General features: G+C 39.8%; 1 protein-coding gene across 6 annotated transcripts in view; it reads right to left on the bottom strand.

Annotated features, from left to right (window-relative positions):
* The window catches only part of SLC12A8 (solute carrier family 12 member 8), an 81,995-nt gene that overhangs the window by 13,166 nt on the left and 43,598 nt on the right, over positions 1-25,231 (bottom strand). For all 6 annotated transcript variants that reach the window (XM_077320347.1, XM_077320349.1, XM_077320346.1 and 3 more), the window contains exons 7-10: positions 20,436-20,523; positions 17,489-17,576; positions 2,684-2,830; positions 939-1,617 (exon numbers count right to left, since the gene is read on the bottom strand). In XM_077320347.1, coding sequence (XP_077176462.1) covers positions 939-1,617; positions 2,684-2,830; positions 17,489-17,576; positions 20,436-20,523 — 1,002 coding nt within the window. The remainder of the gene's footprint in view (positions 1-938; positions 1,618-2,683; positions 2,831-17,488; positions 17,577-20,435; positions 20,524-25,231) is intronic.

The following is a 25,231-nucleotide window of genomic DNA, read 5'->3' as shown; positions in this document are numbered from 1 at the left end:
TGATGGCCCTGGAAAGGTTTCCCAAATGGGTGGGAGTAAATTTAGAATATATTTTCATAATTTGTTAAACATTTATAGAGTGATATGACCATATATGGTCATGTTCCCCCTCTCAAAATGGCCAATGACAGTCTGGAAGGGGTGGGAAGCGGATGGGCCCTCGTGGGCATGAATACAGCTATGCTTCCCAAGCATATTCTGCACATTTGTGCCATTTGTGGTACATTCAAAGCCTGAAGAATGTTTCAGGGGTATCTCAATGGTAAAAAGTCAAGAAAGTCTGCCATGGGGTTTTCAAGGGAAAAGATGTTCAGAAGTGGTCTGCCATTGCTGGCCTGTTTGTCATGACCAATATTCCTTGGTGGTCTTCTTTCCAAATATTGACCAGAGCCAAGTCTGCTTAGTTTCTGAGATCTGACAGCATTGGTCCAGCCCGGCTATCCAGATCAGGGCTTGGTTCCTTACTATGCCACAATTTTATCATAAGCAAACTTTTAAAGAGGAGTTATCCAGGCATGCAATATGAGCAAATTCCCCTCCTAAATCATAGTGAGTATTATGAGGTGAAGATCACAGTTCTTTCTGCTGTTAGAGCATGGGCATAACTTTAGCTTGCTGTTCAGTATATTCGCCAGCTATTCCCCACTGTGCCAAAATTAAAAATAAATGCTGCATATATGCAGGGTGCATATGCAAGATCACTGGCTGGAATATTGTAAGCAATAAATCTTGCTGCAGTGAATTAAATTTGAGCTCATATATTGTAGGGAAATTTCATCAGAATCTCCTGTGAACCATTAAAATAAACTTTATGCTCATATAAAAATACTGCCTTTGATATGACCACATAAAGCAGGTCTCTAGCCTCATCTACAAGAGAACAGGCAAGATTATATGTTTTTTTCTTTAAAAATATATGTGTTTCTAAATCTGTTTACCTTCTGTTTTCTGACTGGCTGTATTTTGCGTCTCATTAAAATGGTGGTTTCCATCTTGGCTGAGCTTCTGCTTGGCTTCCATAGTTGCAAATGGAGAGGCACCTTCTTGTCCCTGATTACTTGTTTCTGAAAAGTCCTGCATATTTTTGTCATTGGATTCCAGGGCGTCTCTGCAGAGATCCTGAGCAGCAGCAGTGTTGTTGTCCAGATCCAACAGAAAGCTGTCTTGTAACAGTTGTTTGGCTGCTTTCTTGTGCTTTCTCTGCTTAACTGATTGGCTAGTATCTGAGTCTTTCCCCTCTGTCTGATTACTAGAGCCTGGCTCATTACTGAGAGGTCTAAAAAGTTGGTCCATGTCTTTTGTGAATTCCAGCAATGTGCCATTTGATCTACTTTGAATTATTCCACCTGACCCATAGCAGGAAGGTTTGTCCCGTATTAAAGGCCGAGAACAGTTCAGCATAACCTTGGAGTCCTGTCTGCATAATCTTTTGGAGTTCTGTTGAAGGTTATAGCTCATGGAGACAGAGAAATAGGAGTAATCCACCACAATATATGTAAGCATGAAGTTTATGGTGACTATTGGAGCGAGGATGTTCACTTGGCCAATGAAAATGAATGCCATGGTGATAAGGCTCGTTAAGCAGATCGCTGCCACTGGAGTTTTGTTCGGCCCTTTCTATGTTAAGATAAAAATATATATTCATGTTTGTTACATATTGGCAATAATCTGACCTAGAATTGTTTCACATAATGTTCTGTATATCTTAATATATGTTTTGTACAGTTTGACCTGTTGAACTGCGTGGGAAGCTGAAGCACAGCCAGGGAAGGTCAGAGGAAGGGAGGGTTAATGGCTTCCACAAGAATCACAAACCGTATCAGATTTAGAAGCTTAATAGCAACCCATTCTCTACACAGAGCTTCTGTTCTACTGAAGAGAAGGTTGTAGCAAGACTTTGTTCTTCAAAAGCAGGACACATGACACTCAACAAAACTCCCTGAATATTAACTAGCAAAGAGGGGGTACAGAAGGTCGAGACATGGGAAGCAGGTTTATGGCAGCCAAAGAAGGATGTGCTTAAAGGGACTAGATGAACTGACAGTCTACTCTAATGAATGTTATGGACAAGGGATATTATAAATTTTTCTACCCAGCATTTAGATTATTCCAATATTTAGCACTGAATAATGACTAGGAATTAAAAATTGTTTTAGGTTCTGATATTTCTGGAAAGCCATCTTGGTATAGCAGTTAAGAGCAGTGGCCTCTAATCTGTCTCCTCCACATGCAGCCAACTGGATGACCTTGGGCCAATCACAGTGTTCTCAGTCTCACCTACCTCACAAGGTGTCTGTTGTGGGTAGAGGAAAGGTAGGCCATTGTGAGCCACTTTTAAAATCCTTTGTGTATTACAGAGAGGGATACAAAACATCCTTTCTTATCTTCTTTATTGGTTTGACAATATAAACAGAAAAGCCAAAGATGTGTGTTTAAGGTGCTGACAACTTGTGGGGTTGTCAAAGCAAGGGACATTCAGAGGTGGCTTGTCACAGCCTGCCTCTACATTGCAAACTTGAACTTCATACTATCCAAGCACTAACTAACAGCAACTCTGCTGAGCTTCCAAGATCTGAGGAGATGAGGCTAGGCTGGGCCATCCTGGCCAGGGCAAACTAAAGATATATATATCTGAGAAAATGTGGGGAGAATGCAAGTAAATCTTCATTTCTTATTTACTAACCCCTTGTCCAAGGAATGCAAGAATTGGTATCACTTTCTCTTGAGCAATACATTGAAGAATTCGGGGTGCTCCATAGAGACCTCCCATACAGGATGCTAGAGATGAAATGTACAAACCAATTAAGAACAAAAATCCCACCAAGGAGACCTAAAAGAAAAAAGAAACAGAGAAAAACTGGAGTGTTTCTTGATTAATGCCACAAGAATGCTTGCCAGAGAAATATATTCAGTCGAAGAAAAAACTCCCAAGCTGGTGTTGGTGCCATTGCCAGCTTGAAACTTTTTTCGTCTACTTTTATTACAGCTGATGGGGCTTCACCTGTTGGAGAAATACATTCAACAGAAACCAAGGGGGCTTCCACAATGAAGTTTGTATAGCATGGCTAAGAGTCTGAGTTGTCCAAGATTCGCTTCAGCCATGAATGCATTAGGTGGCTTTCAGGAACAAACAGCTTTCTCAGCTTCATTCCTGTCTAAAATATGAAGATAATTCTCTGGCCTACTTTACTAAACATCTGAAACGCAATATATGTCAAAGATATAATTCCTTCCAAATAAATATTTAGAGTTCATCTTAAACTCTAAAATATTTGGAAACTAACTGTGCAACCCATAAAAACACCTTCCAAGGAGTAAACCCCACTGAACAAACCTGAGCAGGATTTTGAGTAGATCTCCTTAGTCTGGCACTGTAAGTGACATGGATCACAATCCACTAAGCAACTCTCTTGTACAAAATCACTGAAGTGAACGGAAGTTGTTCAAAAACCATTTTAATGTGGTTATTTCAGAGGGACAAAAACATCCTGGTGGACACTACTAATTAACAACATGAAAGCATAAATTTTAATTTGTTCTGAGCAGCAAGGTATAAACTATTAACTGAGTAATGCAATCCCATGGAAAACACTCCACTTAGCTGCAATTTTCTTACAAAAACTGTACCGCTTTCAGGAAATGGAGCAGAGCAGCAGATACGAGATTCCACTTACCAACTGGAAGCAAGCCTGAACAGAGTTTTATTTCAGGAAAGTGCACTTATGGAGATAGATCATCAAACAGAAAAAGACATACAAGCCTAAAAGCCTCCAAATAACTGGAAAACAATCCTATATATCCAATGGATAAAATCAATATTTATTTTTTTGTGTTTTAAAATTAAGGAGAAAAATTGATCAAATGCTTCTAAATCAAATGTACTTTAAGAAACTTGTTCCAAAGGATTTAAAGTTACAAATTATCTTAGATAGAAACAGCTGCTTCTTTGTAAATGTTGACTGCACTTGTGCAGGATGACCACTGAAATGACCACCCTCCCCCCCTTTGGCTTACATTCACAGGTAATTTCCTTTTCATGCAGTATCAAAAGGTAACAACTTTCAATTCAAATACTATCTGTGCTTATTTGAAATTGTCCCACCAAGTTCAGTGAGGCTTATCCCAAGCAAGTGGACAAAAGATTATAGTATTAAGCTCTTAAATCAGTTTGAAGTTCAAACACTTGTATTGTACACCTTTTGATCTGATAATCAATGTGAGCATTCTAACAAAGACTATATCCTTATTTCCCCCTCTTTTAATTACATTAACTAGAAGCTTCAGCTTAAAAAGTTTAATTCTATATAGGCACCTACTAGAAAGAACTGCAAATATATTAAAACATTTATTACATTGACTTGCCCAAATGAGACACAAATCCAGGTTCTAGCATAGAAGATGATGCTGAATGCCACAACACCTCTAAAATATTGCTTCCTACAATACAATCTTTAATCTGACGTCAATGAACTTAGAAGGGTGTAATTTTGTGTAGGCTTGCATGGACAGTCCACCCCCTCCCCCACACACATTTACCATTAAAGCTGCTCTGACCACTTAACTAATTGATCGGTGGAACAAAGTTTGAGTTGAGTGGCACCTTTACGTTTAATACCCGGTATAAGCTTTAAAATTTGCCTGAATCTATCAACATTGTTCATCCTTTCAACCAGTTCTGGCAGTGTTGGAAGCTTGCAGTACAATTATAGGTAGGGGCAAGAGGCAAGCAAGAGACAATATTGAGGAGGTGCCGAACAGTTTATTGCTTAGAGTAGTCCACACTTCCCAGGGGAACTGTTTTTACGTGGAAATTGCAAGTGGTGTTAAATTAGCACCATTATTCAGGGATCATTTAATTGTCATCATACTCATCTTCTAAATTTTCATATTCCCTAATAATTACAATTCCTTTAAGAAAGAAGTGAGTCAAAGTGACCAAAAGAAGCTGATGAAAAGGGATTACTTTACCCTTTAACCTTAATGAGGTCAACTGCCCTATTCAGTTACGTGTACCTCTCAATTTTTAATTAATTTTAGCTTAATGAATTGCAATGAATATATGATAGTGTTGGGGTTAATTGTAGCCCACTTTTGAACTGAAAGTGAAAGTGAAATGAATATATAGGGGCAAAATTATATTTTCTTGCCTGGTATCTTTACTGTTACTTCTGTCTTCATGAAGCTGGTAGGAAAGTACATTATTTGTTCAGGGGGGGGGTTATTCATATTTTCTAAGACAATCGGGTATCCTAAATTTTGTCCCCTTGTTAAAAAAGCATTATGCAGCTCAAAAATGAACTTAATGCAATGTATTTCAAAATCCATCCAGCCACCACAAAACCAAACTAACCTTTTTGCTAGATAACCAAACTGCTAACAGATAAATTGTACAAGGAAAAGGCAGGGTGGAAAAAGAGAAACATAATCTTCCACTGAGAGAATAAACAACTACTTTGAAAATAGCTTCGCTACCAGTTACAACAACGTGTTTTGATAAGTCGACTTACTGTACTAGTGAAAACAAACAGCTGATTGTGTCAAGCTTTGCATATCATTTTAGTTACCCACATGCCTGCATCTGAAAGCGCCACTTAACATTCCATTCACAGCTCAGGAGGAAGTGCTTTTCACTGAGGTTGTCAAAAATAAACCAAATCATTTAATGAGAACAAATTCCTTAAAAGGAATTGCTAATTCTATTCTTATTCTGGTTCTCAAGTGCCAGTACTTCATATCTTTAATTGCTGTTCTTTTTTAATTTTTCAATTGTTTTGGAGGACACGAGTTTCTTTAAAGCATAATTACAAAAACAATAATTACAGCTATACAATTGTCATTGCTTTCCAAACAACATTTCATGCAGTGCTGATGAAGAGTAATTCTGCCCCAATCTGTTTTTTAAACCATGTGTGACATCTGCAGCACTTTGTACAACCACCTCTCCACAGAAAAGAAAGCAAACTCTTGACTGCTGTTTTCTGGGAGGTTGCTGTTGTTGTTTTGTATGTTTAAATGATGCTTTAAAATGGATTTAAACTTTCCAAAACAAATTTGCTTTGTAGTATGTTTTCCCAAATGGCAAAATTTAACTTAAATTTCCAAATGCTTTGATTCTCCCTGTTCTACCCATTCCATTTTTATCCCTCCAAGGGCTTCAAAACATACATGGGTCTGCCTTCTTGTTACCTTCATAAAAGCCCTGTGAAGGTGAAAGAAGGGGACTAACCCAAAATTATCCAGCAAGCATAATAGCAAAGGTCTCTCAGATCCTAGTCCAATGAATGCTCGAACAGTCTTAATGATGCCTTAGTTTTACGAATCTAGGGGACTGAAGTTTTCACTCCAATACTCTTATTTCCTGGTTGTGCTTTGCACAAAAGCAAATGGCAACTTGGGGTGTGCCTAGTTTCAGATATACTGATATTTCTCGATATTCCTAAATTCCAATACCAGTATAGTATTTGTATTCAGTAATATTTGGAAATCACATTTTTTCAGGTCCATTATACCCTAAAAATCAATGGCAAACCTGTCCTGAAGCATATTCAGTGGTTGTGGAGAAGGGTTGAAGTAGAAACACTAAACATGCAAAAAAGCTGCTGGAGCCTCTCCAAAAATATTGGCTGAAGGGGTTCAAATTCTATGGCCACCCAAAGAAGGTGCCCCGATCATCCATTGTTTCCAATAGGGGGGAAATAGCAAGATGAATGTCTGAGATAATCTCTATGGTTGAAAGTGAAGTGTGTGTGTGTGTGTGTCTATTTGTATAGGGGAATTTGTGTAAGGCCAGCCTCAGAACCAGTGCAATTGTTGTTGTTATGTGCGAAGTCGTGTCCGACCCATCGCGACCCCATGGACAATGATCCTCCAGGCCTTCCTGTCCTCTACCATTCCCCGGAGTCCATTTAAGTTTGCACCTACTGCTTCAGTGACTCCATCCAGCCACCTCATTCTCTGTCGTCCCCTTCTTCTTTTGCCCTCGATCGCTCCCAGCATTAGGCTCTTCTCCAGGGAGTCCTTCCTTCTCATGAGGTGGCCAAAGTATTTGAGTTTCATCTTCAGGATCTGGCCTTCTAAAGAGCAGTCAGGGTTGATCTCCTCTAGGACTGACCGGTTTGTTCGCCTTGCAGTCCAAGGGACTCGCAAGAGTCTTCTCCAGCACCAGAGTTCAAAAGCCTCAATTCTTTGACGCTCGGCCTTCCTTATGGTCCAACTTTCGCAGCCAGTGCAATATGCCCAGCAAATCCACAGCAACTGTGCAGTGCCAAAACGCAACAAGACTAAGGTCAAATCTAAGAATTTCTGAAGTAGAAACAAAGGGGGGCATTCTGCAAGGACAGCGAAACCAGTGCAATGCTCTAGTACCTAACAGCAGAATCCACTCAGCAGCAGAACCCAGTATCATTGTGACAAATGTCAGCTGAACAGGACTGATGTCAAGCACAGAATCACAATCCAAATGAGCAGCAGGGGGTTGCAAGGCCAGCAGAACCAGTGGAATAGTGCGAAGCAGCACAACCCAGTTCCATTGTGGTAAACGCCAGCTCAACAGGACTGATGTCAAGCTCATAATAAAACCAAAGGGAGCAACAACAACAACAACAAAAAGGCCTGAGGCTCTTGGTCTCACCACCCTCCTCAGCCCAAATAACCACTAATAGTAAAATAACAAAACTTTTAAAAAAATGTTAAGTCAGATCAGTCACTGCCTTCACTCTTGTCCAAAAAGTCAGGTGGGATCTGATCTGAAGTCAACAGAAGAGTATTTTGGACAGCAGGAGTCAGCAGCTGAAGCCAAAGCCTGTGCACACTCTCCAAACCTCTCTCAGCAATGGAGTCTAGCTCAACTTTTATGCTCTTTGGCCACGAACAGAAGAATTTCAAAAAAGAACATTTCTGTGATTGGCTATGGAACAGCATTGCTCCTCACCTGTAACCCTATTTGCCAATTTGCACTGTTCCTTCCTCCCTCCTGTTCCCTGGGAAATGGATGGGGAAAGTAAGGTAGTTACTTAGTTGAGGGCTAACTGTAGCCCTTTAAACCTCTCCTCCACCACCTACTTGGTATAGCCAAATATACCCCCCAAAAGCTGGGGAAAATGGCTTTATTCAGGAGCAGCTATACTGGTAGCCAGCCTGATTCTCTGAACTATATCTGCCTTTAAAAATACCTGGAAAATACTGGTAAGGTATTTTGAAGCTATTCCCAACCATGAAAAATCCATTGTTAGGGCATTTCCGCACACTGATAAAAACAGCGTTAACGCCAGCTGAGTGACGTGTTTTTTTTTACACCTTTTTTGCTGTCTCGCTCTTTGCCACCATCTTGCACTTCTCCTCCTCCACGAGTGCTGCTGGAAATGGTGGACGAGAGCAATGCAATTTATACGTGACTCTCTTCCGCCTGTCACTCAAGTCTGGCAGCCAAATCCCCTTTTTTCATGCTTTAAAGGGCCCACAATACCCACTATTTTTTTTATCAATAGTTCTCTGTTGAAACATCTATGCATCTAATCATAGATGAATAGTGCTTCTTTATTGCCACCGCTTATGGAATCATGAGTCTTGCTTCTTTTAAAAATAACTCTCATTCCTGATTGGAGGGGAAGCTTAGAGAGGCATGCTTTGTGCTACCACTTTGAGGGGGAATTTTTTTTTTTTTTTGCCTTTGCCTGCATGTCTGAATGCCTATTGTTGCTCCAGGCAGTTCACTTAAATAAAAACAACTCCTGTCCCTAGGAGAAGGGAGAAAGAGGCAGGTGTGATGGCAGGACATTGGAGGCGGAAATAACCTGCATACATGGTGGCCTGCTGGTTGCTCTCCAGTAGGGAGCGCTACATATGTTGATGAATCCACTTTTTGGAATTCACCAACTAGCACTTTAAAATGGAGGATGTAGGGTGTGGCTAAAGATGTCGTCCTGAGAGGGTGGCAGGGCATCTGCTCTGCTATCTCTGAAGCCTGACAGGGGTCAATTGTGCAAGCAATTGGCAGAAAAGAGGAGGGGTACGCAAACCCCACCTCACCTTTCTACCCAGGAAGTTCTTGGGGCCGTCTCCAATCCTTTAGGGAGTATATCTCCCTGGATTATAGGCTGTCAGCGTTCCAGGTCCAGAGGACGACTGCCATTTTCTACCTCGGACTTTCTTTTCTCTCTTTAATCTTAAAGTATCTGCTTCAACCCTACATGATGATTTACTACAAATGAACGCTTTGAACTGAGGGGAGGACATCGGCTGAGTTCCAAAACATCATTTACTGCAAGTATCTCTCGCTTTTTTTTTTCTTCGTCTCTCTTCCTGCATCAAAGCCCTTTGTTTCCCCCCTCCTCTTACTCTGCTCTGCCTGAAGCCACCTCGTTAAGAGGCAGGCTAATTCTCCTAACTAAGCAGAAGAAGGACTCAAATCAACTCGAATTAATTGGCAAAAGCTCTTATTGTAATTGTTTTGGTTTTCGAAGATAAGAGCTGTGAATGGGAAAATCTCACGAGAACTCTGTGCCAGTACGTGAATCTCTGCCTTAACTGACTTCAATACGTCACATGCCTGTGCCGGAACATTAGAGGATAAAACAGAGGACCTCTACTGGCCACTTGTAAAATTGTTTGAGGCCGGTTTTTTTTAAAGTCAAAATCATGTCTATGTTAAAAAGATTGGCTCATCTAATAGAGATACAAACCCAAGATTACAAAGTATTTTTAGATGGATTGATCAAAAATATCTCCAAGGAGATCCAAGATGGCAAGGAAGAAGTCTTCAATAGGAATGATGGATCAATAACAGTGACTGATGACAGCTTTAAACAAGGTGGAAAACCAACAGCAGAAGAGAAATCTGAAATTCATATCTTCAAGGAGATCCAAGATGCCAAGGAAGACGTCTTTAACAGGAATAATGGATCAATAACAGTGGCTGATGACAGCTCTAAACAAGGTGGAAAACCAACAGTAGAAGAGAAATCTGAAATTCTGGAGACGGAAAATGGGATGCCGGAGTTCTGCAGCCCAGATAAGGACACCCTTTCTAAAAAGACATACAGCCATCTCAAAGCAACAGTGTACAAAAATCAATCAAAAGAAATATGGATCTGCAGTGAAAGTAACCGATTTAAAGGATCTCTCTGGGGAAAAAATTGTAATGACACTGGAGTCCAGGAGGTGCAACGGCCTCAAGATTTATCGATGCATACTCTGCGGGAAAGAGTACAACTGCACTTTCTATGCCAAAGGCCAATGGGACAGAATATAATTTTACGGGAACGACAAGATGTAGCAAGCCTCGAGATGAGACCCCCTTAAGAAGACCGAAAGCTCATATTGTTTTATGTTTAATGTTATACTGTATTCTATATTTCCATTTTTATGAAAAAGGGGAAGCAGTGTCTCTTTCTCTCTTGTTTTTTTTTGTCTCTTTTCTTTTGTAGGCATATAGGTAATATAATCATTAGTGCTGAAAATGTAAAATGGGGTTCTCCCCCCTTATTTTTTCTTTCTTCTATTAGTGTATTGTCCTAGGACTAAAGCCTACACTGACTTGTAGAAAATGTTTAATGTTAAGCTTTCAACTTAAATCTGAAAATATATCTGTCAGGATGGTTCTTAGAATGGGCCAAGCATAAATTGTTTTGTAGATGAATCAGAACCAAGGATAAGGAGAAGCTATAGAAGACTGAAAGCTTATATTGTTCTATGTTTAATGTTAAGCATTTAATCTAAACCTGGAAATCTTATTATTCTCTGTATTAACAACATATACTGTATTCTACATTGCTATTTTTATGAAAAAGGGGAAGCAGTGCCTTTTTTCTTTCTTGTTTCTTTTTCTTAGTAGGCATATAGGTAATATAATCGTTAGCGTTGGAAATATAAAATGGGGCTTTCCCCCCTTATTATTTTTTTTTATTGGTGTATTGTTATGGGGCCAAAGCCCATATTGATCTGTAGAAAATGCAAAGCTCTCAACTTATACCTGTCAGGATGGCTCTTAGAATGGGTCAAGTATAAATGATTTGTAGATGTATCTGTACTAAGAATAAGGAGAAATTATGAAATCCTTTTGTAATTTTTTTCTTTGTACATCTTTAAGGCAAAGCCCTACTTTCCTCTCCCTTCATCAGGGTATTGATACAGGGCCAAAACTCATACTGTGCTATAAGAAATGTTTAATGCTAAGCATCTAACTCAAACCTAGAAATATCTGCTAGGATAGCTCCTAGATTGTATCAAGCAGTTAATGAGAGGTCTACGATCTCTCAAGTAAGTTGACTAATAATAACTTTTCTTTTGTATATCTAAACAGGCCTTTTTTTTTTTAAATGTAGTGGAAATGTGGATGGCTCTTAGACTCATGGCTCTTAGAGTTTTGGGCAAAAGTTTATATCACTGTGGAGTCAATGTGGGGTCGTATATTCTCAAATGATGATTATATTTCTATCTTTATGAAAATAAAAAAAATCATTATAAAAAAAAAATAAAATGGAGGATGTAGCTGGCTGTTTACTGTTCAGATGCTGCATGTTGGCGACGTCATGTGGTGGAGCTGGAATATAACAGCTACATAAGGTAAGTATTTCACTATTATTAATGGTGCGGAAATCCCACTAGTGTTCCAATAGTGGGACAGACTTCTTTCAAACCACCTTCAACTCTCTGAAAAAGATAATCTGTTCCTAAGTACAAGTTGTTTATAGTAAGGAGCTGTGATTAAATGACATCTGCATTTTAATCATAGAATCATAGAATCATAGAGTTGGAAGGGGCCATACAGGCCATCTAGTCCAACCCCCTGCTCAACGCAGGATTAGCCCTAAGCATCCTAAAGCATCCAAGAAAAGTGTGTATCCAACCTTTGCTTGAAGACTGCCAGTGAGGGGGCGCTCACCACCTCCTTAGGCAGCCTATTCCACTGCTGAACGACTCTGACTGAGAAAAACTTTTTCCTGATATCTAGCCTATATCGTTGTACTTGAAGTTTAAACCCATTACTCCGTGTCCTTTCCTCTGCAGCCAGCAGAAACAGCATCCTGCCCTCCTCCAAGTGACAACCTTTCAAATACTTAAAGAGGGCTATTATGTCCCCTCTCAACCTCCTTTTCTCCAGGCTGAACATTCCCAAGTCCCTCAACCTATCTTCATAGGGCTTGGTCCCTTGGCCTCAGATCATCTTCGTCGCTCTCCTCTGTACCCTTTCAATTTTATCTACGTCCTTCTTGAAGTGAGGCCTCCAGAACTGCACACAGTACTCCAGGTGTGGTCTGACCAGTGCCGTATACAATGGGACTATGACATCTTCTGATTTTGATGTGATGCCTCTGTTGATACAGCCCAAAATGGCATTTGCCTTTTTTACCGCTGCATCACACTGCCTGCTCATGTTTAGTTTACAATCCACAAGTACCCCAAGGTCTCGTTCACACACGGTGCTACCTAGAAGCGTATCCCCCATCCAGTAGGCATGCTTTTCATTTTTCTGACCCAGATGCAGAACTTTACACTTATCTTTATTAAATTGCATCTTGTTCTCATTTGCCCATTTTTCCATTGTGTTCAGATCTCGTTGAACTCTGTCTCTATCTTCCGGAGTATTTGCCAGTCCTCCCAATTTGGTGTCATCTGCAAACTTGATGAGTAGTCCCTCCACCCCCTCATCTAGATCATTAATAAATATGTTAAAAAGTACCGGGCCGAGCACCGAACCCTGAGGTACCCCGCTACTCACCTCTCTCCAGTCTGACGAAACACCATTGACAACAACTCTTTGAGTGCGGTTCTCTAACCAATTCCCTATCCACCTAACGATCTGAAAATCCAGATTGCAGTCCTTCAACTTATCCATCAGAACATCATGGGGAACCTTGTCAAAAGCTTTACTAAAATCCAAGTAAATGACATCAACCAAATTTCTCCGATCCAGCAAACCTGTTACTTGGTCAAAAAAGGAAACTAGGTTGGTCTGGCAGGACCTGTTGGAGACAAATCCATGCTGACTTCCTTGGATCACCAAATTGTCCTCCAGATGTTTGCAGATCACTCCCTTTAATATCTGCTCCATTATCTTCCCCACAACAGAGGTCAGACTCACTGGTCTGTAGTTTCCCGGGTCATCCTTCCTCCCTTTTTTGAAGATCGGAATAACGTTTGCTCTTTTCCAGTCTTCCGGGACATCTCCAGTCCTTAAAGAGGTTCCGAAGATGATGGACAAGGGCTGTGCAAGTTCTCTGGAAAGTTCTTTGAGTACTCTCGGGTGCATTTCATCTGGACCAGGGGATTTGAACTCATCCAGTGCAGCTAAATGCCTCTCGACAACCTCTCTATCCATGTTAACCTGCCACCCAGACACTATCCTTTGGCTACAGCCATCTCTAGATGTGCCTAAACACTTTGACCTGTGGGATATAACAGATGTAAAATAGGCACTAAGCCTTTCTGCTTTCTCTGCATCTTTCGTTAGAGTTTGTCCATCCGCACCCAACAGTGGGCCTATTGCCTCCTTTACTTTACGTTTGCTCCTCACATAACTGAAAAATCTTTTCTTGTTACAATGGGCTTCCCTGGCCAATCTTAGCTCACTCTCAGCTTTGGCCTTTCTGATGATTGAATGTGTTGACCCAAACTATATTGGGGTACAGTTTAAAAAAGAAGGCACAGTGAGGATGTCGTACAAGTGAATATGCAGTTCAGTTCTACACACTCTGTGCTGTAAGCAGTCAATGAATCTGCAGATTGCATGCACACAAAATACTTTTATACTTTGAATAAAATTTTGTTGGGTCTTAAAGGAGCCCTGGACTCAAACTTTTTTTCTGCTGCTCCAGGCTAATATGACTACCTACCCGAATCCACTTTCAACTCTCTTAAATATTTTCATTCTTTACTTTTTAGTACTGGAAAATATGGAATTAAAAAAAAGCTAAGGCAACTTAAATTTTACCACTGCAGGATCACTATAATTTATCTGGGATTACATTTTTATAACTGCATGATTGGCTGGCATGTTGTTAGATCAAACTGATCTAGGCAATCTAATGGAGTTTCTACAGTAACATTTGCCTATCAAGAATTAAAATATTTCATAACATACATACATGCATACATATATATTCATAGGATGCCACCTATTGATTAGGTATTAAGATATCAAAGGCTATCTTTTATTCTCCAAAATATCTGAGTAGTATCACTTAAAGTAACAGCCTTCCATGAAGTATACTAGTTTGCAGTTGGTTAGAACACAACACATAAAAAGCTAATTTATCAAAGAAATGAACATTCACCATCATAGGTTTCTCTGCCTAATCTATCCCCAGCTATGATGGAAAGTATGCTAAATGAAAACCTGATGAAGGCTGGCTGTAAAGAGTCGGAGATTGTCATTAAGATTTGCAAACTAGAGCTATATTCCTGTTTATGGTTCCACCATTAATTTTCTCTTCCCCATTGCTAGCTATGACAAACATATTACGATGTTTGTCAGAGCTATCAATAAGGAAACTTCTCTTGGATGCCTGTCGGTTAACCTGCTTCTGTCATGTTGTGAATTCCAGACCAATGAAGTCTTGATAAAATTCCCATCAACATAAATTAGCAGGAAATCAAATTGAAGCCTTTTGTATGAGATGCGGTTGATACAACTGCCCTTCAAATGTATATGCCATTGTGGAATGTCTAGAATTTCATAATCCTCTTTCTTTAATTGAAGTTACACGGAGATTTCTGAGAGACAAGGTGATTATTTAACAATTTTATTCTTAATCTGGTATGTGATTCTAATGGAGGAATAGGATACATTAAACAATACAACTTGGCGGTATTGGCTGCTTTAATTCTTAAGAGTCTTAACTGAAGGATTATGCTAAAACTTGGTATTACTGAGTTCTGCAGGAGAATGTAAGCTACTCAATTCAATTTTATACAAGCTATTTAGGGCAAAATACTGAAAAAAAGAATTGCAGGGCCTCCATTTTGTCTATCAATTTTGGTCTGAGGGATAATGGAAGCACTGTAAGTGTGTAGCATCTCCTGTCATCTGTTTGAGATTCAGCACATACAGGGAAATTATTGTTCCACTTACAGTCTTCACCAGCAATGAGTCTAGGCTTCCACAATGCTGATAAAAATTTGCCAGGCATTAAACCTTCCCCAGCTCCTTCTTTTTCACCACCAGCACATTCCTTGTGGGAGCCTCAAATACCACTATTTGGTACTTCTACTCTATACGTGTTGCAACTGCTTGTATTGTGAAATCTTAGTTTGCATTTTACTTATAAATGACTGACATGGGTAATTACTGGACACAGCATGCCTCACAGCAGTTTCATTCTTGAAAATGAGAATGTCCATTGAAGTCTCATAAAAATGCAGTCAAAGCAATGCTCTGTGTCATCAAGAATCCAAATCCCTTTGAAATACATGGCAAGGTTGAGCCTGCGGAATCATTACACAAGTGAATATCTGATTAAACTTTGGAATCCTGAATGTTTCAGCTTTATATTCTTTCTTTAAAAACACGTTTCCCAAAAGGTACAGTACAACATAAAGAAGCATTAGAAAATGTCTGTAAAAAGCTCTTAAACAAGGTAAGAATTCACAGAGAACAAGAATCAAGTTGCAGCACCATGGTTACTTGTTATAAGGTTTTAATCCTCCTTTGCATTGTCTCTTCCTGCAATAAGATCAAGCTCAAAGTCCATATTATTTCAGTGTCTCCTCTCCATTACTCATGCATCTCTTCTTATCTTCCTTTCTTGCTTCTCTGCAGTGCATATCTATATAGACTTGTTCTTTAACCTTCCCTTTCCTACCTCCCTCTCATGTAGCATCTATGTTAAGAATAACCCTTCTCACCAAATTAGCTTCCTCTTTAAACCCCAACAATGCATTTCAAAAACTGCCAGAGACTCATGTTTTAGGAGCCTTAGTTCTGATAGTTAAAGTCTCTCCATTATTTCAACTGAATAATGATATCTTGTTCTGTTATGCCACAATTAAATGTTAAGGAGGCTGCATGATTGCCATGAAAACATTGCCCCAAATTTCATATTTTGAAGAAATATCTGGTAATATTAAACAGCTGACAACAGTGATAATAACATTCACTGAATCCTATAAAAAAATCCTACTGGTTTCAGTCTCAAATTCCTCTTTCCATGTCCTCTTAATATCCCCCAAACTCCAGATTACTGAATCTTGACAAATGAATAAACTATGCAAAGTAACCACCTGGAAATCCATTGATTTGCTTGGTCATAGAATCATAGAATAATGGAGTTGCAAAGGACCTCATGGGTCATCTAGTCAACCCTCTGCACTATGCAGGACACTCACATCCCTATCGCTCATCTACTGTCATCTGCCACCCCTTTGCCTTCACAGAATCAGCCTCTTTGTCAGATGGCTATCTAGCCACTGTTTAAAAATTTCCAAAGATGGAGAACCCACTACCTCCCAAGGAAGCCTGTTCACTGAGAAGCCACTCTGTCAGGAACTTCTTCCGGATGTTTAGATGGAATTTCTTTTGAATTAATTTCATCCCATTCGTTCTGGTCTGTCCCTCTGGGCAAGAGATAACAATTCTGCTCCATCCTCCATATGGCACCCCTTTAAATACTTAGAAGATGGTTATCAGATCCCCTCTCAGTTGTCTCCTCTCTAGGATAAACAGACCAAGCTCCCCCAACCTTTCTTCATACATCTTGGTCTCCAAACCCCTCACCATCTTTGTTGCTCTCCTCTGGACACATTCCAGTTTGTCAACATCCCTCTTCAACTGGGGTGCCCAAAACTGAACACAGTACTCTCTAAGTGGGGCCGAACCAGAGCAGAGTACAGTGGTAGCATCACCTCCCGTGATCTGGACACGATACTTCGTTTGATACAGCCCAAAATCCCATTTGCCTTCTTAGCCACTGAGTCACACTGTTGACTCATGTTCAATGTGCGGTCTACTAAGACTCCTAGATCCTTTTCACACATGCTACTGCCAAGACAAGTCTCCCCCATCTTATATTGGTGTATTTGGCTTTTCCTACCTAAATGCAGAAATTTACATATGTCCCTATTGAACTTCATGTTATTCAGTTTAGCCCACTTCTCGAGCCTATCAAGATCATCCTGTATTCTGTTGCTATCTTCTGTTGTGTTTGCTACCCCTCCCAGTTTAGAATCATCTGCACATTTAGTAAGTATCCCCTTATTAAAGGGTGCAATGAATCTGATTATATTTTGTTCCAGTTTTGCAACAGGCACTTAACTTTCTTTGTCATTGACTGCAGTGCTTTAAAACGGGGGTAGTCAACCTGTGGTCCTCCAGATGTCCATGGACTGCAATTCCCATGAGCCCCTGCCAGCATTCCCTGGCAGGGGCTCATGGGAATTGTAGTCCATGGACATCTGGAGGACCACAGGTTGACTACCCCTGCTTTAAAATATGCAAACTTTTAGTACTGTACTTTTAACACTGTGCAGCATTTCATGTGTTTAATTAAGTTACCTTTTCTGCTATCATAAAATCATAACGAAGTGCTTCTCGAGTACAAACAGCTCCGAGCAGAAAAACAAAGACTATATAAAGAAACCACCTGCAAAAAATAAAAATACTAGTGTTAAACAGATGAAGGTAACCCATCATTAAAAAAAATTAAGTGTGAATCTACAACATACAATTCTTTTGCTTTTTAAAAACAATCAGCTCCAAACCTGCATTGCATGAGTGGAAGGACATTTCTGCTCATGCAACAAGGGGAGAAATTTTTGCATGCCATACTATTCTCCCAAGGGTCCCACCGAACCTCAGGGTTTTCTGAGTAGCAGTATGAAAGGGGGAGGAGGCAACAATTCATTCTAAAAAGCAACTCCGTGATACTGAACCAGTATCCTTGTCCCCATGTTCTTCTCTTAGATCACTTTTGGGACTGTTCTGGATAGTTTAAGAAAAAAATGCTTAAAAATAGCAGCAAAATCCAGTGCAGACACCACATTTATCCTATGGCACTACTATGTGGCAAATTTGGCAGTTAACAACACAATGAAAGGGATGGAGGTCATGTTATAGTTGTTGCAGGGAGGGTCGTTTTTATAACTGATTTGAGCCTCTAATTTCCCAGGTGGAGCTTAGCCATCACCTTCTAAGTTGAGATAGATTGAAATGGTTGGTCTGAAGTAGCACAATAAAATCAGAGTCCAGTATCACCTTTAAAACCAACAAAGATTTATTCAGGGCGTGAGCTTTTGAATGCAAGCACTCTTCTATGTTGGTGAGCTTAGAGATTTTATGGTGTATGGATATGCATATAAATGCCACTTAACTAAGTGCTGCACAGAAAGAGCTCACAAGCCCTACATGGCAATTAAGAATCATAGCCCAAGCCTAGGCAAGGTCACACCCTTCTAAGCCCAGTGACTTCAGAGGACTTAGAATGGTGTGGTTCTGCTTGGGATGGCAAGTCACCATGACAAGACTGTTTTCAGAAGCAAAAGCTCTGCCCCATAAAAAAATGTGTGTTAATTAAAATCATACGGGGACAACCTATGCGGAGACAAAAGAAATGAGAATGGATTGGGGCATTTTCTGTGATGCATCTAGTTTGCTAATTTTTCTTTCTACCCAGGCCTGTGTTTTGTTTTTTGCAGGAGAGGGGCTCTTGGGAAAAATACTCTCAGTAGCATCTCTGCTCTCTTATCCTAAGCGAGTCAGGCTCCTTGACCCCACAATCTCATTTGACATCTTTTTCTGGGCTTTCTCACTATTCCTTCTACTCCCTCCTGCTTGCTTGGAGAGTGGCATGAGCCTGGGAAGGTTAGTTGAAGAGCCCTTACACTGGGGGCATGCATCGAATTAGAGTAAATCCTTCCTTAGTGGCAACTGGTAGTTTTGGCCTTCAAAATACTATACAATAATGAAACCAAAACACTGGGACAGCTTTTATTTACTTATGTTCAGTGCCATCTGCATATGTGGCATTTATCAAACTGTATAAGCAATAGCTACTATAAACAAAAATATTAGATAAGCCTTTGACATAAGAAGCTCACACCAAAGTAATGTGTGAGAGACTGGAACAAGTAAACAATGAGTGAGAGTATAACTAGTGGCCAAAAATGGGATTCCATTATTTAAAACTAAATCCAATGTATTTATAATGTTCTCATATTTTTAAAATGTTTTTTTTATTCTGTTGGTAATCTATTTACATTGATTGTGTTTCTGGCTAAATGTTGTATTAAATTATATACATAATAATTAATCTTCCTGAGTGAGAGAGGGAAAACAAGGGATAAGTATGTGGAAACTTAAGGTTTCTTAGGACTCGCGAGAAAGTCAAATGCTTCATGAAAAGAACAGGTTGTGAGGACAGGTGTCATTTATTTATTCAAAACATAGGTATGCCACCTCTCCAGAGACTTACTCAAGAAATACAAAAGAGGTGGCACTTAAGATGTGTTTTTAACATCTATGTAAAGCCACTGACAGAAGTCAACCAGAGATTTTATGTGAGTTTCTACCAATATGAAAATGACACTTAGCTCTATCCTGGGCAACCAGCAGATATCAGGGAGGCTGTAGAACCCATGACCAGGTGCCTCGGGGCAGTTTTGGAATGATTGAAGGCTGACAAACTGAAACTTAACCCTGACAAAAGAGAGGTGCTATTGGTGGGTGGAAGGTCTGACCCAGAAAATGGGCTATCCTATGTTATAGGTGGCATTGCGCTCCCCCTAAAGGGGCAAGTCAGAGGTGTTCCTGCACTTGGACCTCCTAGTACATGAACAGGCGGCAGCAGTGGCTTGCCTTTCAGCAGATTTGTCTAAGCCAGTCGTGGACATTTCATGGGCAGAAAAGTTCTTGCCACTATGATGAATGGCAAGAAGAGAAGATAGCATTTCTTTAGTGTGTAGTGTGCTGGTTGTCTGCTGGGACAAAGCACTTTTAGTTTGGGGAATTCACTTTATGTGATTCCCCAACTAGCACTTTAAAATGAAGGAAGTAGCCAGCCCTTTGCTGCCTGGATGCTGGATGTTGGTGTTGTTATGTGGAGGAGCTGGAATATAACAAGTACCTAAGGTAAGCATTTGTGGAAAGGCTCACAATGGCCCAAAGTCACCCAGCAGGCTTCATGTGGAGTCACACAGTTCTCTTAACCACTACATAACGCTGGCTCTATTGGTCGTGTTCACACAGAGTGGTTTTGGCTGTTGTCAATATCAGTCCCCCTCCTTCCCAAAAAATACAATTGTAGAATTGTTACCTATCTTCTAATTAATTAATCTTGTTGTCGAGCCATCCAGAATGGATAGTCATAATTGGAGATTATTTAAGCAAGGGCCAAGATTCTATTCTCCATATCATTAGAGGCTGAATGATATGAAATTGTATTGTAAGATACATGCATACACGTGGCAGAATAAGTAATCCCCCTACCAGTTTTCAAGCGACTTACGAGATGCCTATTGCAGACAAGGATCCTAGTGGAATACTCATTGCAGGCTTCTGGAGATCGCCGCTCATATTGAAGCCAGCCATCACACCTGTAGTTTGGCATACCCAAAAATAAACAGGACACTGAATGAGATTACTGTAGGACTTTTAAAACAACACCACTGCATATACTGACATCTGTACCATGTATGCAAGCTGTGTGACTAAGCAATCAGGTGTCCAATGGCAACAAGCCTCTAGCTGCATGCCCACAAAGAGGTTCTTTGTTCCAAACAGGACAATGACACCTGAAGAAAAACACGGATTTAAACCAAACAGCATCGTATCTTAGAACTATCACTTGAAAGCAGTCTCCGTCCAAATATCCCTTGATATTCAACCTGGCAAGTCATTCAAGCGAGCTACAAATATTATGCAACTCATTAAACCCAAACACATTATATGTTCTGATGATACTCCAGCAAAAGACAGTAATTGACATGAATCCTTTTAGATCATGAACCTTCAGGACAGAGACCTGGCTCTGGTGTTTTTTGTCAGAAATGCATTTACTCACCCCTGTACCTCTGGGATAAAGGAGGTTCCCCATCTAAATTAATAACATCGATTATGAAGTGTTAGGCCATAGCAATTCAAGACTAATGATGAGTGAACTCTTCCTGGCTAGATTCAGAACTGGACAAGCAAGTGTGATCAACACTACAACAATTTTAAAAATCCCCTAAGAATTTTAAACCTTACCTTCTTGATTCCCAGCCCTCCTCCACTTAATGAAGTAGTTAATGGGAGAGAAATCTCTGAAAAACTATTATAATAGCAACCTAGGCATCAATGACACTGAGAAACACAGAACAAAGTTTGAGTCCAGTGGCACCTTTTGGACAAGTTTTATTCAAGATATAAGCTTTCATGTGCACACACACTTTTTTCAGAATCACAATTTTCCCACAGCACCTGATATCCTTAGTGCGGTTATCAGACACTCGCATATGTTCTGAAGAAACTGCTCTATCTGTGATGCTTCCTTCTGCTTCCATTGCTCCACTATCCCCTTTAGCCACCAGGTAAACAGGAGGGAGATGGAAGGAATTCTCCAGCTCAGATTACAATCTGAGCCAGGAAAAAAATAAGAACTATCAGGCCTTAATACAAATAGTCGTCTTGGATTGGAGGCAAATGTTGCATATCATGAGGGGTTGTATTCCTACAAAGGAAATCTCTCACACACAAAGCAGCATCCAGTCCACTCAAGAGTTTAATTACATGAATGACAAAGCCACTTTTTTACTATTACATTACAAAATGTTTGGGAAGAAAGCCAGTAGATTCATCTGAAATGTTTTATGTATCTATTACAAAGACAAGAGCAGAGATGTCTTGGTTATGTGACTATAATTTCACATCCATCACTGAAGCAATGTAAATGAAAATCTAGAGATACCAAGAACAAAGTTTTACTCTTGTGCCTTCCATTTTGTAGTTTTTCTGGCAGTTTTTACAAATTATATGTTAGTCTAATTTTACAATACTGGAGCCAGATAGTGACTGAGTCATGGAATTGTGTATTACCATTTTTTAGACTAAAACATGACCTTAAGTGTTGGCACTATGGTGTGGGAACTAAATCATTCAACTTGTGAACCTGGAGATACCATCATCTCTATCATACTATTGAACGCTACTAAACTGAATGGTATAAACTAAATGGTACAAACTGAACATAATTATTCATTACAAATTGCATTTTCACCCACAAATTCATCACAATCTTTCTTTCTTAATCGAGGGATTCCACTTTAATCTCTTGTGTTGCTTCATAAGAATCAAAAGGCTGCTTTCACTTGTGTGACAGCGCTATAATAGCAAGGTTCTAAATGTTGAAGTAACAGCAACAAATCAGTGAAGGGCTAAAATTCCTCACTAAGAGAGAGATCTTGAGTAGCAGGTCGCCCCAAGCCATCTCACTGACCATCAACAACTGAGAGGGAATTGACATGGTAGCTGTATGCTGGAGGTAAATTATTCTGATTCTGGTATTTATAGAGAGAGTATTCTGACAGAACTTACCAGTGCCTTAGCTGAACATCTGCTCTAAGGAGAATAATTTTTAGTCAGAGAAATTGTTCTTTGCTAAAACCTGAAAGCAAATCTCCACAATGTCTAGACCTGAGACAGAAATTTGGCAGAGGGAATCTGGGTCATGAGGTGATACACCCAATTCAGGCCAAAGGAGAGGGGAGAATTCTTCTAAGGAGACAAGGAAGATCCCTGCCCAGTTAAAAAAGGAAAATCAGGTGTGAGGATTTCCTTAAATGTGACTGAGAAAAAACAGTGCTTCAGACTCCTCAGAAGTCAGAGGAAACTTGGTACTTCTAGGAAAGGAAATTAAGGGTGCAGGCAGAATGGTTCCCGCCTTCTAGAAATCAGGGTAGTTTAGAGGAACTCACAAACAAAAGAAAAACAGAGGTGTTTTGGATAAACAAAGGAAAACTCAGATACTAAGAAGGGAGGTCAAAACCTCTCAAAATCCTTTAGCAAAGAACTTTTAATTGTATTATAGCTAATTTGTATGTTAAAACTTTGATTCCTCATTCCAACAACCGTCTTCCTTTGGTAATCTTTTGTTGTTAACATCAATGCCTTTCAGACAAATGTTAAAGAAACCTCCTCACCTTCCCCAAAAGTTCGAGGGCTGAGTAAAGCCCAAAAATCTATCATTGATAGGATAGGACTGTCAGTTTTATTTTATAACAAAGAAAACGCACTACAAGGACTGCTCAGTTTGCACGGAAACATTTTATTTTGGAGGGAAAAAGATCCGTTATATCACAAAACTAGCCCAGCATGGATTTTTAAGGGCAATCTTGTAAATAATTAAGTTGATTATTGGACATGCAGCTAGTAGCTACAATCTATCATTGCAATTAATCTTTTTAAAGGGGTTTAGGAACCAGATGATGCTTTTGATCTAATGCTAATCTCTGGCTTAGTACTATGCTACACAGCCTTTTTCCTCCTCCACTCACAGCACAAACATCCAAACATGCAACATATCTGTTGTGTTTGCCCTTCAAATCAATTTAGTTTGAAAGACAAATCTGAAGTTAGGAAGTAACCACAACCTGTGGTTTACTTAAAGAGAAAATGCTGGAATGCCCTTTCTCTATTATCCCTTTGTGGGGACTGGGAATGGTGTTTCTTCACCCATGGGTCCTTGTTCTCCTCTCCTCACTGTCTCCCACTAGCACTAGATTTCTTTTGGCTTGGCCAAATGGGAATGTAAATACATCCCCACACTCCTGATGTGCTTTCCAGCTTTTCTCCTTCTGTGGGACTTTTGGCTCTAGTTAGTATAGTTTCATATTAGGAAACTGTTTCACTAAGGCCAGCAACTCTTAGCTTCTAATGGGTCATTTTATTTCTTTTCCCATAGCATCTAAATGTTAGTACCTGCCCACTTCCTCTGAACACCAGTGCCAGGAGGCGACATCATAGCAAAGCCTTGTCCACTATGCCCTTTTATTGGACCTCCAGATGAGCTGGTTGGCCACTGTGTGGGATGGGATGCTGGATTAGATGGACCACTGTTATGACCATTGTAACTTCTGGTCTAAGGTCTCTTGTGGATCCTTGCTATGCTGACCACTATTCCTTCCCATGGGAGAGTCTTGCCTATGGGAAAACACAGTGTCCAGAAAGGAAATAATTATTTGAATTGGTGTACACAACGGAATGGAGGAGAGGGAAGTACACAAACACAACACTCATTCAAAACTTGTCTGAATCATATAGACTAGTGCCAAAATCAGTAACTAGGAAACAATTTGTACTGAGCAAGAAGACAGAGTATTGAAAACAGACACAGGATAAATAACCTCTGGCTTGCTAGTAGTAAGTTGAAAACAATATATACAGGTCTGGAATGGATTATATACAGCTCCAAAATAATCAGCACACACCCTTGGAATCATTCTTTTTCTCTTATTAATAGGATTCACTTTATTTATTTAGTGCCGTTTAACAAATTATACTATTTTCTGGATCATTAGCTTGTATTTCAATATTATTTTAAAGATGCTGATTACTTGGCTGTCCAAGTTTGTGCCCCTATTGCAGTCTCCAAATATTAATGAGAGGCTTCTCTTTAGGCCTCGTCATAGAGAATCTCCCTAGTGAAAAGTCATATTGATTTAAGCCTGTCACTGATCCATGACCATTGTGAACAGTAAGTCTGAATTCTAAAAATACTTGAAGAATGAAAGAGGATGCTTTTTTTTCTCTATGCTAGCCAAGCAAGTTACATACTTACTCTACAAAATGAGAGCGCATTTAGCACAGCTACTCGCTTTATTAGTTTTTAAAAAATAATAAATCACCAGTGCTTTAAATATAAATTTTATCTGTTTACTTTGGCTTCTTTCCTAGTCACCAAGAATTAGTATAGTTAATATAGTTAACAACATTATGGGTAATTTTTACTGTGGTACTCATAAGCATTCCTCCTTCTAGGGATGACAGCTGCACTCTTGACTTCTTTATACAGAGCAGCTGTGCTGTCACACCAAGCAAGCCTTTGTCAACCTTCTGACCATGGGGAGTCCTGGAAATGATGTCACCTAGCCATACCTCCCTGCCAAGCCCCCAGAAGTGACATATCACCAGAAGTGACTTCACCACCCGTGTTAGTTTAGATCCTACCCATGGGAGTTTCTCACTAAACAACGTTATGTTTTTTAAGATATTCACTGAAATGATGCTAAAAAGGTGACCTAAGAAAAACTGTGTTTTCAAACATGC

This window comes from Paroedura picta, chromosome 2 (assembly GCF_049243985.1).
Source record: "Paroedura picta isolate Pp20150507F chromosome 2, Ppicta_v3.0, whole genome shotgun sequence".
NCBI lineage: Eukaryota > Metazoa > Chordata > Lepidosauria > Squamata > Gekkonidae > Paroedura > Paroedura picta.
This window is presented reverse-complemented; position numbering and strand designations above follow the sequence as displayed.